General features: G+C 43.7%; 1 protein-coding gene across 1 annotated transcript in view; it reads left to right on the forward strand.

The window, feature by feature from the left end:
- The window catches only part of nalcn (sodium leak channel, non-selective), a 151,915-nt gene that overhangs the window by 1,496 nt on the left and 129,877 nt on the right, over positions 1-20,542 (forward strand). Inside the window, exons 3-9 of the mRNA XM_083638444.1 lie at positions 1,284-1,466; positions 4,529-4,612; positions 4,754-4,893; positions 4,995-5,123; positions 10,504-10,655; positions 14,605-14,747; positions 15,029-15,133. Of these exons, the coding sequence (XP_083494570.1) occupies positions 1,284-1,466; positions 4,529-4,612; positions 4,754-4,893; positions 4,995-5,123; positions 10,504-10,655; positions 14,605-14,747; positions 15,029-15,133 (936 nt within the window). The remainder of the gene's footprint in view (positions 1-1,283; positions 1,467-4,528; positions 4,613-4,753; positions 4,894-4,994; positions 5,124-10,503; positions 10,656-14,604; positions 14,748-15,028; positions 15,134-20,542) is intronic.

Consider the following 20,542-nt stretch of genomic DNA (forward strand, 5'->3'; position numbering starts at 1 on the left):
CATCATCACATCCAGGGATAGGCTATATTTTGCTAGCCGATGTGTTTAGAACATTATTCTCACGTTGTAGTCTTGCTAGTGTAGCGTATTAATGCCTGCTGTATTTAAACTGCCGTGAGATTTGTTTGTGAGCACTTATCGAGACAGAGACGGGGATGGAAGTGGGCAGAGAGGGAGGGGGGTGGAGCTCAGAGGCTTTGGTCGTTGCTGGAACCTCGTTTGACACTCGAAAATTGAAACAGGTTTGGAGTACGGGCGTCAAGGCAGTTTGACGCGCGTCAGAACGCTCTTGGTGCGTGTTCGGCCGTTTAAAACAATGGGTGGGCTTCCAAACGCTGGGATCTGACGCTCCCTGTGCGTTTGGGGCTTAAGTGGCTAAAGGCAAATACAGCTAGAACACTGGTAAGTTCTAGGGTTGTCAAAAGTATCGATAGTATGGAAAAGTATCCATACTGAAAATTTGAATCGGATACAATACTCATTTGCAACAGGTATTGATAGTATCGATAAGTATCAATATTGAAACATTTCAACGGATACATTATTCATTTGCAACAGTTTCGATACTAGGGATGGGCATCGAATTTCGAATTTTCGAATAATCGTTGTTATTATCAAGGTCGACTTTTATTATTGAAATTCGAAATTCGAAATTCGAATTTTTTTTTTTTTTTTTTTTTTTTTTTTTTTTTTTAGTGAAATGTTGCATTGTCTCCCCTGATTCTAAGTATAGTCAAATCGCTTGGTTTGAGCAAGTAAAACAATTTTTATAAGCATTCTAAGCAAGGTTTATGGAAAAATGAATGGCGGATGAAATCCCATGAAGAGGGAGAGGGGGTGACTTTGGCACCCCTTTGGCACTCAGACCTGAGCCTACTAAATATTTAATGAACCACTCATGATTGTCAAAACTGTTTTTTATTTTCGAAAATGTCAATGTCATGTAACATGTTCTTTACTTCAGTGGTGCAATGCTTGTTTGAGCTAAAAATCCACAGCAGAAGCTTTTTATATGAATTAATAAAGCCGTAGACTTAGAATCAGGGGAGACAATGCAACATTTCACTCACAAAAAAATAAAAAATAAAATACATTTTTTTTTTTTTTTACATTTTTATTTTTATTTTCAAATTTCGAATTAAATTCGAATTTGGCCAGCGAATTTCGAATAGTGTTTTTGCTAGAAATGCCCATCCCTATTCGATACCATCAGTGCTTTCTTTTAATGAAAGTAGCCGTTGTCCCACGTCACTCTCAGCCCTCTTTCCTTCCTCTCCCTGCAGTGGGTGCACACCCTGCTGCGGGCCTGTGCCATCATCAGCGTCATCTCTATGTGTATGAACACCCCGAAGACATTCGAGCATTACCCCCCGCTGCAGTATGTGACCTTCACGCTGGACTTCACGCTCATGTTGCTCTACACGGCCGAGATGATCGCCAAGATGCACATCAGAGGAATCATCAAGGTAGCTGCTGTTTTCAGGTTCTTACTTTTCAGCAAATATCGCTGGTGTTCTACGTGGCTAAATAATGGGGTGTTCTATTACATTGTTATACACACAAATGTCAAGCCATTTACATATTTCTAAACATGCATTCTACTGTATTATTGGGTTTAAAATATTTCTTTTGGGATGAAAGGCAGGCATGCTAGAGAAAACATAATTTCTGCTGTAATTACATTGGAGAACATATTTTCAGTTACAAAGTTGTCAATAGAAGGTAAAGGGCATCTCTGGAAAGTGACATTTTGCAATGTGACACAAGCAGGCTCGTTGTGTTTATAGTTCACTCTTTTTATTTATTTTTATGTCTGTCCATCATCTCAGGCTATATGGTCGAAGGTGTGGCCTTTGTGCACCACCTCTGATTTTAATCACACCCTTAATCTCAACCCTGCCAGTTGATCAATCAACACAATTGGAATCAGGGGAAGACAGATAATGCCCCACACAAGCTTCCAGAAATAGGCAGCTGGTAGATGAAAGGCCTTTAATTACTGCTATAGAAAGTGTGGACAGCTTAATTGGCAAGTCATGGATAACGAGCACATACGAACAGGGAGGCATCGAACAGGCACAGACCAGGGAAACAGCAGATCTGAACATTTCTGTTCATTCTTGGGATTCGATAAAACCTCTTAAAGTTTATCATCCATGTGTAAAAGGAAATATAATATTTTTAGTGTGTGTGTGTGTGTGTGTGGATGAAATTCAGCTCTGTCAATATCAGCATCAACAGCTTGTCAAGTCTCACATCAGGATGATTGATTGTATTGATGAAATGGCATTTGCCTGAATCAATAATCATTGGAAAGCCCCAGCAATCACTCAGGACTTGTCTTGGTCACATTAACCTCAGACTCTTAAGTGCTTGTTCCCCTGTGTTACACTCTACCCCTATTACCTAATGCCCCTTGCTGTACGCAACATACCTGACACCATACTGTGTTACACTCTACCCCTATTACCTAATGCCCCTTGCTGTACGCAACATACCTGACACCATACTGTGTTACACTCTTCCCCTATTACCTAATGCCCCTTGCTGTACGCAACATACCTGACACCATACTGTGTTACACTCTACCCACCTAATGCCCCTTGCTGTACGCAACATACCTGACACCATACTGTGTTACACTCTACCCACCTAATGCCCCTTGCTGTACGCAACATACCTGACACCATACTGTGTTACACTCTACCCCTATTACCTAATGCCCCTTGCTGTACGCAACATACCTGACACCATACTGTGTTACACTCTACCCCTATTACCTAATGCCCCTTGCTGTATGCAACATACCTGACACCATACTGTGTTACACTCTACCCACCTAATGCCCCTTGCTGTACGCAACATACCTGACACCATACTGTGTTACACTCTACCCCTATTACCTAATGCCCCTTGCTGTACGCAACATACCTGACACCATACTGTGTTACACTCTACCCCTATTACCTAATGCCCCTTGCTGTACGCAACATACCTGACACCATACTGTGTTACACTCTACCCCTATTACCTAATGCCCCTTGCTGTACGCAACATACCTGACACCATACTGTGTTACACTCTACCCCTATTACCTAATGCCCCTTGCTGTACGCAACATACCTGACACCATACTGTGTTACACTCTACCCCTATTACCTAATGCCCCTTGCTGTATGCAACATACCTGACACCATACTGTGTTACACTCTACCCACCTAATGCCCCTTGCTGTACGCAACATACCTGACACCATACTGTGTTACACTCTACCCCTATTACCTAATGCCCCTTGCTGTACGCAACATACCTGACACCATACTGTGTTACACTCTACCCCTATTACCTAATGCCCCTTGCTGTACGCAACATACCTGACACCATACTGTGTTACACTCTACCCCTATTACCTAATGCCCCTTGCTGTACGCAACATACCTGACACCATACTGTGTTACACTCTACCCCTATTACCTAATGCCCCTTGCTGTACGCAACATACCTGACCGGACATCAGATTATTGCCAGTTACCTGATTATTCTGTTATCCGTTTATTGTTTGCATGTAAACGCACTCAGTGATGCCATCAGTGACATCACTGAACTATAGCCTTGTGTGTGTGACTGAATTTATGACATCACTGATGATGTCACAATGCCTATGTATGGCATCACTGATGACATCAGTCACTGATGATGTCATAAGGAGGAGTGATAAGGAGGAAGAGGATGTAGAGGCTAGAAATGAGCACTGCGGACAGCAGAAATGAGTGATGAGGAGGAAGAGGACGAGGCACAGTAGGCTAGAAAGGAGCACAAGCTAGTAGGAGTAGGAGTTCAGTGCATGTTTAGAAACAGCTTATGTGTCCTTGTCCTAGCAGAGTGAGACCGTAGTCTGCCTACTTTAACTTGAAAAGTTCCTACCTAGAAACGTTAGCTATCTTGGGATTGAGACAGAGAGAGTGATTAACACTAGGAAGTCGCACAAATTAGCCTCTGTTTTTTGTAATTTCCTGCACAAGACAAACATTCTGCAGCAGTGTTGTTAACTAATCACATGCGTTTGCGCTTGTTAGCGTGTAACCAAACAAGGTCCTTATCTGTAAAGTGTTCCAGAGCGCACCCTCCCATTTGCAGCCTTTCATCCTGTGGAAGCCTGTCTAGCAGACCACCTAGTGGTAATAAATTGTGCTCATATATGTGTGTTCAGTTTGTTCACACTTCAGATTCTTATTATTTGTTCTGTTTATCATCATGCAAGTGGAGCTGTTTGAGAATGATGCTCAGTCTCACAACATTGGAAGAGACAGAACGTTTCCCAGACTATTGTGTATTGCTACCTCTTTTTCACAGAAAATGCCTCCTTCAGACCAGGTGGCGGTGGCACACTTGTACACACCACATCATGTATATACATTCATACATCTCTCCCTCTATTATCTCTCTATCTCTGTCTCTCTCTCACTCTCTCTCTGTCTCCCTCTCTGTCTCTCTCTCCCTCCCTCCCTCCCTCTCTCTCTCTGCCCAGGGGGAGAACTCCTATGGGAAGGATCGCTGGTGTATGTTTGACGGAATCATGGTGCTTTTCATCTGGGTGTCTCTGGTGCTGCAGGTAGCCTACATTGCATCATGGTCTAAGTTTCTGCAACTAACTTGCCATTTTGAGCAGCTGACATTTGCACAGTTTTGCCAGAAGGCGATTTAGTAGCTGTCATTTGCTAGTTATTAAATCATCCTTCTGTCTTTGTCGTAGATGTTTGAGATAGTGGAGCTGGTGGATCAGATGTCTCCATGGGGAATGTTGAGAATCCCCAGGGCGCTCATCATGATCCGGGCTTTCAGGATCTACTTCCGCTTCGAGCTTCCTCGCTCCCGCATCACCAACATTCTCAAGTATGAAGCTCTCATTACCGACCATTGTTCTTAAATACCACTGCCACAATATATGGATAACTGTGTGCCTGCTCCCTTTCTCTCTCTCGCTCTCTCTCCAGGCGATCAGGGGAACAGATCTGGAGTGTGACTATCTTCCTGCTCTTCTTTCTCCTTCTCTATGGGATTCTGGGTGTTCAGATGTTTGGAACGTTCAACCATCACTGTGTTACCAATGACACAGAGAAAGGGTAATACTCCCTTTTTTAACAACTTCTATTAAACAATATGGACGTCTGAATGCGCAAATCATGCCTCCTCCCTCTTTCCTGGGAAAAATCCTCTGCTGCACAAGAAGTGATGTATTTTATGTTTACAGAAGCAACAACAGTGGTTTGTTTTGAAACAAGTATAACAAGATAGAACAAATAAACAGCAGCACTATATATGAATATCTTTATTATTACAGAATGTCAATTGACATGTTATTTGTTAAAGTGGGAGATAAGTCACCTGTGAGGTTTGAGCTCTATATTTATAGCTGCGCAAATATCTATCCATTTATAAAATTTTGTCTGCAAATGTCATTGATTCTTAGAGCGACCACAGAACATTTCACTCGGACCAAAACTAAAAACAAAATCGAAAAAATGTTTTCTTTAAACTTTTTTTTACCTTTTAGTCTGAATGAAATGGTATGTGGTCTCTCCTGTTTCCAAATATATCTGAACCGTTTGGTTTGAACAAGTAAAACAATTTCTTATATGCATTTGACCAAATGTCTATGGGGAAATAAATGGTGGATGAAAATCTCTGGTACAGTGCTGAAGCAGGAAGTGACGTTCGCTTTGCCTCTCTATGTGATTAGGAGAGCAGGAATCCTCATGGAGATAAAATAAATTGTGTGTGTGTGTGGTGTGGTGTGTGTGTGTGGTGTGGTGTGTGGGGGTGGGCAGCCATCCTGCTTAGAGCTGCAGGCTGCAGCGGGAGCGAGCACTAATCACAATAATTAACATTTCCTACATTGTCTGCGCTTCGCGTTGAAGCTCATTCCTGCTCGACGTTCTGCCCTCAATCCGTCTATCTCCCCTCATTGACGAGTGTCTCGGTACCCTCGGGACACTGCATACACCTCAGGACACAGCATACACCTCAGGACACAGCATACACCTCAGGACACAGCATACACCTCAGGACACAGCATACACCTCAGGACACAGCATATACCTCAAGACACAGCATACACCTCAGGACACTGCATATACCTCAGGACACAGCATACACCTCAGGACACAGCATACACCTCAGGACACAGCATACACCTCAGGACACAGCATACACCTCAGGACACAGCATACACCTCAGGACACAGCATATACCTCAGGACACAGCATACACCTCAGGACACAGCATACACCTCAGGACACAGCATATACCTCAGGACACAGCATACACCTCAGGACACAGCATATACCTCAGGACACAGCATACACCTCAGGACACAGCATACACCTCAGGACACAGCATACACCTCAGGACACAGCATACACCTCAGGACACAGCATACACCTCAGGACACAGCATACACCTCAGGACACAGCATACACCTCAGGACACAGCATACACCTCAGGACACAGCATACACCTCAGGACACTGCATATACCTCAGGACACAGCATATACCTCAGGACACAGCATACACCTCAGGACACAGCATACACCTCAGGACACAGCATACACCTCAGGACACAGCATACACCTCAGGACACAGCATATACCTCAGGACACAGCATACACCTCAGGACACAGCATATACCTCAGGACACAGCATACACCTCAGGACACAGCATACACCTCAGGACACAGCATACACCTCAGGACACAGCATATACCTCAAGACACAGCATACACCTCAGGACACTGCATATACCTCAGGACACAGCATACACCTCAGGACACAGCATACACCTCAGGACACAGCATACACCTCAAGACACAGCATACACCTCAGGACACTGCATATACCTCAGGACACAGCATACACCTCAGGACACAGCATACACCTCAGGACACAGCATACACCTCAGGACACAGCATACACCTCAGGACACAGCATATACCTCAGGACACAGCATACACCTCAGGACACAGCATACACCTCAGGACACAGCATACACCTCAGGACACAGCATACACCTCAGGACACAGCATACACCTCAGGACAATGCATACACCTCAGGACACTGCATACACCTCAGGACACAGCATACACCTCAGGACACAGCATACACCTCAGGACACAGCATACACCTCAGGACAATGCATACACCTCAGGACACTGCATACACCTCAGGACACACCTCGGGACACAGCATACACCTCAGGACACAGCATACACCTCAGGACACACCTCAGGACACTGCATACACCTCAGGACACAGCATACACCTCAGGACACAGCATATACCTCAGGACACAGCATACACCTCAGGACACTGCATACACCTCAGGACACTGCATACACCTCAGGACACAGCATACACCTCAGGACACTGCATACACCTCAGGACACTGCATACACCTCAGGACACAGCATACACCTCAGGACACTGCATACACCTCAGGACACTGCATACACCTCAGGACACTGCATACACCTCAGGACACAGTATACACCTCAGGACACAGTATACACCTCAGGACACAGCATACACCTCAGGACACAGTATACACCTCAGGACACAGCATATACCTCAGGACACGGCATGCACCTCAGGACACAGCATACACCTCAGGACACAGCATACACCTCAGGACACTGCATACACCTCAGGACACTGCATACACCTCAGGACACTGCATATACCTCAGGACACTGCATATACCTCAGGACACTGCATATACCTCAGGACACTGCATATACCTCAGGACACTGCATATACCTCAGGACACTGCATATACCTCAGGACACAGCATACACCTCAGGACACAGCATATACCTCAGGACACAGCATATACCTCAGGACACAGCATATACCTCAGGACACAGCATATACCTCAGGACACTGCATACACCTCAGGACACCGCATACACCTCGGGACACCGCATACACCTCAGGACACCGCATACACCTCAGGACACAGCATATACCTCAGGACACAGCATATACCTCAGGACACAGCATACACCTCAGGACACAGCATACACCTCAGGACACTGCATATACCTCAGGACACAGCATACACCTCAGGACACAGCATACACCTCAGGACACAGCATATACCTCAGGACACTGCATACACCTCAGGACACTGCATACACCTCAGGACACAGCATACACCTCAGGACACTGCATATACCTCAGGACACTGCATACACCTCAGGACACAGCATACACCTCAGGACACAGCATACACCTCAGGACACAGCATACACCTCAGGACACTGCATACACCTCAGGACACTGCATACACCTCAGGACACAGCATACATTGGCCCCTTATTGACCCCCTCATTCACACAAGAGATGGCAGAGGACATTCTCGCATTTCACAGCTCAGACAGCCCTCTGTAGCATCCCTCCAGAGGTTGGCGAGGCTGCTGTGCATGCGAGGTTGGGGAGGCTGCTGTGCATATGTGATTTGTTTGTTGCTCTGCTACTTTCTCGAAATCCCCCATATAAGTGTGATTTTTATGGGGTATTTTAGAAATATGTCACCCAAGTCCTGCTATGTGGAATCTCTATCTGCCATATGCCCTTGGCACAAAGTCACAGCTCCCAAGCCTTTCACACACAAGGGATTGGCTTGAAATTGGGAGTAAAATAGCAGGGGAGAGATTGACTGGTATGGGTATTAGATGAAAAGGTTCTTTGAGGTCTGTTCCCCTCTTCTATATGTCAAGATTACTGCGACTGACCTTGCTGCTATTTAACTCTGTCTGTATGATGAATAACACGTGTACATTCATACACTATGTAGGAATTATGTCCACTGAGCTGGACAATGATATTTGTGTTGCATTTGTGTTTCTCTGGAGCTACACTATAGTTTGTGTGTAATAGATGTGGTTAATTCTAAATATGAAGGGTTTTGTTACTAAATCATGAGAGATCCACTTTTTGGAATATATGACACTAAGGCCATGTTCACATTCCAGGCAAATCTGATTTGCTGATAAAGTCATTAATCATCATTATCTTGATTGGTTTCCCAAATCTGATTTGGGAGTGTGTCCGCACTGCCACAAATCTGATTCTCAAGTCGCATCTGTGTGTCCAGACCTAAACAGCCTATCTGCATGGGTTTCTATGGTAACGACGTGGGCGTCAGTAAATACGTACGTTGGTGATGTGGTTTTACTGCACAGAAGCAGTTGCGAGTGACGTTCAAATCAGATTTGGTGGATCTGCGTGTCCGCACTGTAGTCACATCAGTCGAAAGCAGATTGGAAACTACCTCCATATGTGGTTTGGGACAAGTGACACAAATCAGACTTGGAGCATCCAGACTCATAAAACCAATCTGGATAAAGTCATTAATAGGTCACTAAAGTTCACAAATCAGATTTGGCCTCCTAGTCTGAACATGGCCTATGACACTAATAGGATATTGTTGGTTATCTTGAACCCACTAAATACAAAATACTAAGATTGTAAAGGGTGCAATGCATTCTCCCTCTCTCTCTTCTCACCCTAAATATTGGACTCTGAAGGTGTGGCTGTGACAAGAGCCAACATTTACAATTCTGCAAATCAGTTCAGGTCACATAAATATCCCTTTTCAGTCAGATCGAGTCCCTCACGGATTTGGCCAACTAATCATGATTAATTCCTCATTTTAAAAATGTTTGGTTTTTCCGTTTGCCTTTGCAAATGATCCATTTCATGGTGTTAGTGGACTTTCCGTTTCTCATTTGGGGCTTCATTTATCAGCCCTTTGTTATGAAGAAAGGTGATTTCTTTGATAAGGCACAGTGGTATTAGCCATTATCCAGCCCAATAATTAGCTGTATCAGGATTCACCACCAGGCCTCTGATTGCCCTTTGTGATACTGCAATAAATTATCCCTTCTCATCCTGTAGCCCTTAATAAACAATTTGGATGAATATCTGGCTGGCCAATTTGAAGCCATTCATTTTAATTAGACAAATCAAGCAGCTCCTGCAATAACACCTGTGACTAGAAGACATGGAGACAGGGACAGAGGGGGGGGGGGGGGGGATCGGGGGTTGTGTGTGTGTTTGTGTGTGTGTGTGTGTGTGCGTGCGTGTGTGTGAGTGCATGGATGGTGGGTTGTTTGTGATACTCTAGTAGTTTCATCTTGATAATGTCGACAATTTGTTTGAATTCTTGCCACTTTATTCCTTTTGACCACACATTATTTCAAGGATGTTGTTAATACAATTACCATTAACATTCGTTTTTAAAGACATTGGTTTGACCTTGAAACAAACAAGCCTTTGTCTTCACAGCCTTTGTCTTCATCGGTGGTGTTGATGTATTTTCACTCTTAGCTTAACTCTTAACTTGCATTTCCCCCCCCTGCATTTTAGAATGCGTTATTTAACTTTTTTAAATTTTCCTCCAGACTAAACCTATTATTTAATGAATGTTTTTCTTTGCGGTCAGTAATGTGACATGGAACAGCCTGGCCATCCCGGACACGCACTGCTCCCCCGATGGGGAGGGCTACCAGTGTCCTCTGGGCTTCAAATGCATGGACCTGGAAGACCTGGGCCTCAGCCGGCAGGAGCTCGGCTACAGCGGCTTCAATGAGCTGGGTAGGAACTCTACACTACAGACATACTGTACATTCACATACAAATCATATACAAATACGTTTATACATATGCAATCATCTACACACATACATTACTGTATATTCACACATGCACATCATTTACACAGAAGCATACACTTACATACATACGCATGTTCACTTACATGTACACACATGGATCCACATACAACTCAGTGAGTACACTCACTCAAATATCCAGGGAGATACAGACACACAAAAACAGGCAAACGCACAGTACACATACTGTACTGTACGCAGGCCAGTGATGTAGTCAAGTCACTATATGTCGAGTCTCGCAGTGTTTGAGTCTGACTCCAAGTCAGAGTCACCAAAGAAGAGTCCGACTCCAGTCCTCATTACCTGGGTCCGAGTCCAAGATCAGAGTTACTGAAGTGAACATGAGTGTGAATCAAAATGTAGGTGGAACACGAGTGCCTGCCTTTGCAGTTGCATGAAATTGAATAATGTCATGATATAGCGATCATTGGGCCCTATCTTACCAAAAGCGCTAATTTAGCATTTGCGCTCGTTTAACGCCGTGCGCAATGCAAATTGGGGGCGAGCACAAGCGCATGCCACCGTAATCTCTGTGCAGCGCAGCGCAGTGCAAAGTAAAATTCCTTTTGGATATGTCATTACACACAGCCTTGCCACGCCAGGACATCAAATTATGCTGCTAAAATTGGGTATTAGCAGATAATTCAGTGAGGCAATCAACTATAACTCACTGAGAAACTTTTATCACATTGCAAAGAGGGAAATGAATTGAGAAAACTTGTTGGACAATGGACATGAAGGCTATTTACCTTCATAACCCGGAGGGTCGTTGGCACCACAGACGATCTGTCAATAAGCTCTCTCCATCTCTCTCTCTGTCCTCGCACGAGTGAGTACTCTATTACGCATGGAGAGAATTACAGCGTATTGCATGCCTCGTGCAAACAGCCATTGCTAATGCCGCCAGTCTGTCTGGCTCTTTAAAGTGTTTGGTTGGTTGTGTGCAAACATGGAAAGCATCGGGCCAGGCAGGAGGCCGCCCAGTGTTTCTGGCTCTTTAAAGCGTTTGGTTGGTTGTCAGTACACAGTGCAGTGCCCCTAATCTAAATCCAGTGTCAGTACACAGTGCAGTGCCCCTAATCTAAATCCAGTGTCAGTACACAGTGCAGTGCCCCTAATCTAAATCCAGTGTCAGTACACAGTGCAGTGCCCCTAATCTAAATCCAGTGTCAGTACACAGTGCAGTGCCCCTAATCTAAATCCAGTGTCAGTACACAGTGCAGTGCCCCTAATCTAAATCCAGTGTCAGTACACAGTGCAGTGCCCCTAATCTAAATCCAGTGTCAGTACACAGTGCAGTGCCCCTAATCTAAATCCAGTGTCAGTACACAGTGCAGTGCCCCTAATCTAAATCCAGTGTCGTACACAGTGCAGTGCCCCTAATCTAAATCCAGTGTCAGTACACAGTGCAGTGCCCCTAATCTAAATCCAGTGTCAGTACACAGTGCAGTGCCCCTAATCTAAATCCAGTGTCAGTACACAGTGCAGTGCCCCTAATCTAAATCCAGTGTCAGTACACAGTGCAGTGCCCCTAATCTAAATCCAGTGTCAGTACACAGTGCAGTGCCCCTAATCTAAATCCAGTGTCGTACACAGTGCAGTGCCCCTAATCTAAATCCAGTGTCAGTACACAGTGCAGTGCCCCTAATCTAAATCCAGTGTCAGTACACAGTGCAGTGCCCCTAATCTAAATCCAGTGTCAGTACACAGTGCAGTGCCCCTAATCTAAATCCAGTGTCAGTACACAGTGCAGTGCCCCTAATCTAAATCCAGTGTCAGTACACAGTGCAGTGCCCCTAATCTTTAAATCCAGTGTCAGTACACAGTGCAGTGCCCCTAATCTAAATCCAGTGTCAGACAGTACACAGTGCAGTGCCCCTAATCTAAATCCAGTGTCGTTACACAGTGCAGTGCCCCTAATCTAAATCCAGTGTCAGTACACAGTGCAGTGCCCCTAATCTAAATCCAGTGTCAGTACACAGTGCAGTGCCCCTAATCTAAATCCAGTGTCAGACAGTACACAGTGCAGTGCCCCTAATCTAAATCCAGTGTCAGTACACAGTGCAGTGCCCCTAATCTAAATCCAGTGTCAGTACACAGTGCAGTGCCCCTAATCTAAATCCAGTGTCAGTACACAGTGCAGTGCCCCTAATCTAAATCCAGTGTCAGACAGTACACAGTGCAGTGCCCCTAATCTAAATCCAGTGTCAGTACACAGTGCAGTCCCCCTAATCTAAATCCAGTGTCAGTACACAGTGCAGTGCCCCTAATCTAAATCCAGTGTCAGTACACAGTGCAGTGCCCCTAATCTTTAAATCCAGTGTCAGTACACAGTGCAGTCCCCCTAATCTAAATCCAGTGTCGTTACACAGTGCAGTGCCCCTAATCTTTAAATCCAGTGTCAGTACACAGTGCAGTGCCCCTAATCTAAATCCAGTGTCAGTACACAGTGCAGTGCCCCTAATCTTTAAATCCAGTGTCAGACAGTACACAGTGCAGTGCCCCTAATCTAAATCCAGTGTCAGTACACAGTGCAGTGCCCCTAATCTTTAAATCCAGTGTCAGACAGTACACAGTGCAGTGCCCCTAATCTAAATCCAGTGTCAGTACACAGTGCAGTGCCCCTAATCTTTAAATCCAGTGTCAGACAGTACACAGTGCAGTGCCCCTAATCTAAATCCAGTGTCAGTACACAGTGCAGTGCCCCTAATCTTTAAATCCAGTGTCAGTACACAGTGCAGTGCCCCTAATCTAAATCCAGTGTCAGACAGTACACAGTGCCCTTGTCCACATAACTCAATAATGTATTGTAGATGTGTTAGCCTACTTTGAATCTGTTTCTTTCAAGTGAGATGTTTTGTAGGGATTTAAATCTCGTTCTCATTTCCCCCCAAAATATCTTGCTCATGGCAATGGTATTTACCCTACGGAGTTGTAAAATGGGGTTAACTACTAAAACGTTGACAAGCACATAGTGACTGCTCTAAGTCACTATGTAGCTCTGTGTTTTATGTCTGTGTAACACAGAGCTGTCTGATATGATGGGTAGCTCTTTTCCTTGGAGGTGATGTGATCCATAATATCAGCTGTATTGGCAAGCAACAACACAGTCAGTCATCTGTCAAACTGTTTTTGATATAGCTGGGGGAAAAAATAGGTTGTCTACTCCTGTTTTGAAGTATTGTTATGGATCTTTTCTCTCTCTCTCTTGCTGTGAGCTAATTCACAAGGCATATCCCTTTCTCGTCTTGAAAGTGGTCCACTTCCAAGTGTTGAAACAACTTTTTAGCAGCATACAGACAAGTGCTATGCAAGATGTCCAAAACCCTCAGTTAAATATCCTTTACTTTGTTTCTTATTATCTTTTGTTCTCGAAACCAGAAAGCAGAAAGAAAGACCATTTGAAGCGACTAAAATGCTGCTGAAATGCTGGTCGTAGAACAGGAGCTTAGCATGAACCCTACCACTTGCATTGCAGTGTTTTGACCTGGACAGTAGGCAGTCTACTCTACAGTATACTGCAATAACTGCATACACTTCATTCTAACTGGTAACGCAAAGACATGCATTGAAGATAAGTTTGATTTGTGTAATTATTAGTCTGTGAAACCACTGGCTTTCAACGTCTCATTCTTCCAGTGGAGGTATTGTGAAGATACTCACTCAGAAGGCATGTGTTTCAGCCTGTAAGCTGTCAGAATGTGCTTTCATTATCAATGAAAAGTGAAGCTGGAGGTAGTGCTTGAAAGGCTCGATCTGAGGGTGTGAGGCTGGCAGACATCTTTGTGCCGAGCAAAGGATTGATAAGGACACATTTGTTTCAACAATCTCCGTTTGTCTCTCTGACTCTCCCTGTCTGTCTCTCTCTTTAGGCACCAGTATCTTCACTGTGTACGAGGCTGCGTCCCAGGAGGGATGGGTGTTCCTCATGTACAGAGCCATCGACAGTTTCCCCCGCTGGCGCTCCTACTTCTACTTCATAACCCTCATCTTCTTCCTGGCCTGGCTTGTCAAGGTTAGAGCCATGTCCTCATTTGCTCAGCTGGCATGGCATGGCATGGCATGGCATGGCATGGCAGCAGTGGGAAAAGGTTTTGATGTTCAGCTAAGTGAATTGACATAATACAATCTTCACCTGTTCCCTCCCCCACAGGCCAAACAGAACGACGCTCTTGTGAGGAGAAAACTGTTCCCTGGCTAATGAGAGAGTGCATGTACATGCGGTGTCAGGGAAGGGAAGCTACAGTAAGAAATTCACATCCACCGTGGTCATTTTCTCTGCCTCTGTCTCTTCAGAATGTCTTCATCGCAGTCATCATCGAGACATTTGCTGAGATCCGAGTGCAGTTTCAGCAGATGTGGGGGTCGAGGAGCAGTACCACCTCTACAGCCACAACGCAGGTATGGCTATCACACACACACACACACACACACACACACACACACACAAACACACACACACACACACACACACACACACACACACACACACAAACGCACGCACGCACGCACACGCACACACACACACACACACACACACACACACACACACACACACACACACACACACACACACACACACACACACACACACACAGAGTTAAGTGTTAACCCAGCAGCATCAAGGTGTGTCATTGACAGCTACATGTGTGATTTGATTCTGGTCTGGATGTAAACAAACTGATATGTTTCTTGAAGAGTCTTGAAAGCTGGCTGTCAGAGCACAAAGAGCAACAATCTTTTGCAACCTTAAAGCTCATCCAAGGTGCCTGAATCAAAAAACAATCAAAGGAGTGAAAAAACTAAAATAACCACCTGGCGGCTGTATGCCTTTGCCAACAAGTCAAGTTACAGACTACATCCACGTCTGTCCAGACTCATACAAGCACAAATATCTTGAAGCTCAACGGTGCAGTTGTGTGGCAAGAGGTGGTAATTGCTAGTTTTAAATAATGAGGTCAGACCACCACAGTGCTCTTCCAATCCAGACACAGCTGATAAGACGGTGGTTCAGATGTCAAGTTTACAGTACATGGAGAGAGATTAACTACTTATTGTCTCGCCTGTCATATACAGAACAACTTTGAACATTTAAAAGGATTTGTAAAAATTAAATGGTTTGATGGATGCAAAATGCAAGGAAGGAAAGCGGATGACTGTGCTCCACCCCCACACACATACACAAACTCGCTCTCTCTCACACACAGACACACACACACACACACACACACACACACACACACACACACACACACACGCACGCATGGAAATCTTAGTGGTGTTGAGTGAAAGAGTGCTGTGCTGTTTGAGTTGGCACAAGGAGCTGGCGGGCAGGGAGAGCTGCGGTTGGCACTGCAGAGTGAACCCTGTGCTCCTAATAGCTTTGCCATGGTGTCTTGGACCTGGAAGAGGCGAGGGCATTGGGAGGGTAACTGGAAGAAAAACAATGCTCTTGAGAAGAGGTGGACATAAATATATTCTCACTGTGTCTTTGTAGAATGCATATGAAATAGTAAGAAAACATACAGTACAGTACCTGTACAGAAGAGCCTCTCACCCAGGAATACATCTTGTACTTGCAGTTTTTCTTGGTATATGTTAGGGCCTAACCCCTTGAGCTGTTTTGCCAGGCCTCCTAAATTCGTTCTATAACTTTTAGTGTAATATGAAGATGTACAAGTAAATCCATACAAAATATATTTTTCACTGAACTGCTGGTTTGTGGGTTTGGCCTCCTTTTTCCTTTTGTAACCAGGCTCCCCTAAACCTGAATCTGGAAAACAGCAACTGGACGTTGTTGAGCCATTTATCAATAATGTAACAGTTGACACCTGTCGGGAGGAACTAGTTGCGGCGTGCACGTGCCATTTTAACAATAGGCTTATGAAATGTTAAAAAAAAATCATTTTGGAAATAAATTGTAATCCCAAATCTCAAGTACCCCCTGCAAGCTGCTCAAGTACCCCTGGTTGGGAATCACTGTGTTAGGCAGTAGGCAGAAACGACTCTAGCGAGGATTATGAAAATGGCTAAGATGGGTAGGTCAACATAAACCACTGAGGTTAGTATTACTGTAGGTAAGCAACCTCAGTAAAGGTTATGGAGTATGACACCACTATTTAAGGTAAAGGTTATCACCCCGTGAAATTCTTACTTGCATTTGCGCTGCCCAGCCACATGGCATGGCAGGTGTGTTTAAGGGCACGTGTAACAGACTTTTTTTTTACCGTTAAACTGATATACGAGGGATCAGCCGAGCAGCATTTTGGTAAACAAACCGCGTCACTGGGTGGCAAAGGCAATGGAACCCTATGGAGCCTGAGTTTGAGCGTCCGACTCTAGCCGGCTGACCGTGTTTACAATTTAAAAACTGCGACAGTTCACACAACTTTAACACGACATGCATATATTATACATCAAACTCTTGAGCTAATTCTGCTCTCACTCAGAATGTCAAAATATAAGTGATGTGATGTATACCTTTTGAGATATTAACGTTTGTTTGGCACAACTCATACTAGTTAACTGCCGCGGGGTTACGCATTTTTGGGTGGCAGTGACGTCACGCTGATTCGTCCTATACCGTAGTAGTATTAATCGGTTAATGTTGAAACGGTCGGTTATCGGTTAAACGGTCATCGGTTGACATCCCTAATTTCTATTATTCCCATCACCACCATTTGAATACTCTGGGGTGGGAAGTAGGAAATTCCAAGTGTGAAGTCTCAGAGTCCCAGTTTCCAGTTTTCTTCAACATACCATTAGGTTCTGCCTCCGCTCTCTTCTCACAAGAGTGCAGTTTTGTGAGATGAAGGTTTTTTAGTTTAGTTTAGTTTATTTCGGTCAATTTCACAAGTACAGCTCAATACAGTTGTGATTAAAGAAAAGCAAGAAAACAAAATAAGAGAACAAACAGTGATTGCTGGTTGGGTGTATACAAGCCTGAAAAGATCTGACCGAAAAGGAGTAGGCTGAAGCAAACGCTTATAGCGCCTACCCTTTTTACATTCATTTTTTTATTTTTATTTTTATTTTATTTTTTATTTTTTCTTGATATATAATATTGATAATATTGATAGTAATGATAATAACAATAATAATGAGTACTAAGCAAAATACAGGTATTCTATATACACATGAATTGTACTTACAAAGTGTCAAATACACAAACTCAATTTCTATATATCTATGAATGTAATAATATGTTTAAATATAATAATGTAATATAATATAAATATCAATCTTGAGTTTTATATTTGTTAATAATCTGATTTTTTAACATTTTTTTAAATTTGTTCATTGTTTTACACATTTTTATTTCATTTTCTAGTCCATTCCATAATTTAACTCCTTTAACTGTTATACATCTTTGCATTGCATTTGTTCTGGTTTTTGTTCTTGTAGTTGTGAACATGCAGATTCCTCTTAGGTTATAAGTGCTTTCTCTGGTTCTGAACAACCTCTGGATGCATTCTGGGAGCTCTTTGTTTTGGATTTTATACATGAATTGTGCCGTTTGAAAGTCCACCAAGTCTCTGAATTTGAGGGCATGTGATTGTATAAATAATTTATTTGATGGTTCGTTATAATCAGCTCTGTTTATGATTCTTATGGCTCTCTTCTGTTGTATAAAAATTGGATTTGTGTTTGTTTTATAGGTGTTTCCCCAAACCTCCACACAGTAGGTCATATAGGGGACTATAAGAGAGAGGTACAGTGTATGTAGTGAGTTGGAGTCAAGGATATGTTTCGTTTTGTGGAGGTTAATGAGCAACATTGAGGGGTTTTATGTCCTAATGGGAAATTCATACTCCAGAGAGAAGTGAGAGAAGTGTTTTGGCTGAGAAGAAATTTGATACAGTAAATCTTTGTAAATTCCTCACTGTCCTCCAGCGAACACAACACCCATTGTTGTTTTCTGTGATTGGTAACTTCACATCTATGAAAGTCTGGCCATCCACCCGTCTTGTTTGCAAATGTTCATTCTGGTGTGAGGAGGAGGAGGCGGAGGGCTATTCTGGTCTTCTTGAATCATGCATTTTGTGATTTGACAAATCTTTGATTGCCTCATCCAGACATCTTAAGATAGACTGAGAGAGTTGAGAGATGTTTGAAGAAGAGATTATGAAGGGGGGAGTAGTTAGATTTTTTTTTAATGAATACATTAAAATTGATAACAGGAAAGGTATTTCTTATTTGTATGGATGGATGGATGTGTATTTTGCAGATTGTATTGTTTGGAATTGGAAAGAAAAGGGATGGTGTCACATCTAACTGGACCAGACCTGAAGTTAAATTGAAGGTGAAATCTCTTGAAAGTGTTCTGTGAAAATCAGATTGGATTTGTTAAGCCCGTGCACTGGCCTTTTCTCCACTTTAATGACTTCTTTATCTACAGTATAATGGAGTTGGCCTGACAAGCACTGAAGTGTTTTGGGTGCTCAGTTTTAAAGGTAGACATCTTGGAAGGTCATGAAACAAAACCTTTGTTCCTTCAGTCATTAAGCAAGACGAAGATTATTTCAACATCTGTTTCAAGTCTCATTTTATATGTCAAGTTTTCTTCGCAATAGCTGCCTGCTATTCTGTTGTGTTACCACTGTCACGGTGCCCCAGCCTAGTGGATCGATAACTTGACGTCTGCATTGCTTTATGGTCACGATTCTTTAGCAGGCCGGTTGGCTAGGTTCCAGGTTTAAAACTCTTTAGATAAAGCGTAATTGAAATGAAATAGCATGGTGGTTTATGTTGTGTTTAATCTATGGTCTTGAAATAATTTATGTATCAATATATCACTAGGTAAAGTAACAGTATAAGTGTATACCCCCCCCGCCCCCCACTTTAGTGTCTAGCTTTGTCTCAGTTGGACAAAGAAGTCCCTTCATTTTACAAATCAGACTACATTTCATATACATATAGAGTACGTCAGATCCGTGTTGCTATAGTGTGAGTGTCACTTCAAACATTGTATTTTTGTATAATCACAAAATAGTGCAAGATATACTGTATTGTTCCCAGGACTGCAGGGCTCTGCCGGTATTCCGGCTGGTGAGACAGTAGCCACTTTCACACATAGATCGCGCAATATTGCCGTTCAGAACGCCCGCAACGGCGGCAGCCTTTCCACAGAAATTGTGTTCACACAAAACCAAGCAGCCCCACCATATTTCCGCCCCGGGGTGTGCATTCAGGTTACATCCACCCCTCCCCCCGGGGTGTGCATTCAGGTTACATCCACCCCTCCCTGATTGAAATGAGGCGAGGGGAGTCATTTCCACCCAGCTCCTCCTAGTAGCCTAAATGAATATTTTAATGTGTAGGTTATAGTGTAGGCTACGAATTTCATTCAACAACCAAACATCGCCGATGTAGGCCAGCAACTCTGAACGTGCAGCTGGTCGTTAAGATCAAAGGAGAAAAGAGGAGCTCACCTTAATTAGCCGACAAGCAGAAAGTGTTCTCCACAAGGCAGCATGGTAACACAAGGCTTTCAATATTCATCTGATTGAGAAGGATCACAGAGGCAACATTATGTATTAGGTACAAGGCTAATTCTTACCTTTTGGTTCAAGTTTTTTGTAAAGCAAATTATTCCCATGAAGTAGCCTAATTAGCCTAAGTCCGTTCTGAAAGCGGAGGCCCGCATGTCAAACAGCTGCAGTCTGCTGTTACTCGTCGTCGGGGGAATAGTAGGCTATAAATGCACATGAATAGCCTACTAGCCTACTGCCTCAGCCTCCCCCCCCCCTCATCCACAGCACAAAATGCATCATACCATCACTCCGCCCGCTCTACTCGCCATCGGTCAGA

The sequence above is a fragment of the Poromitra crassiceps genome (genome assembly GCF_964638095.1).
Source record: "Poromitra crassiceps genome assembly, chromosome: 6".
Taxonomy (NCBI): Eukaryota; Metazoa; Chordata; class Actinopteri; order Beryciformes; family Melamphaidae; genus Poromitra; species Poromitra crassiceps.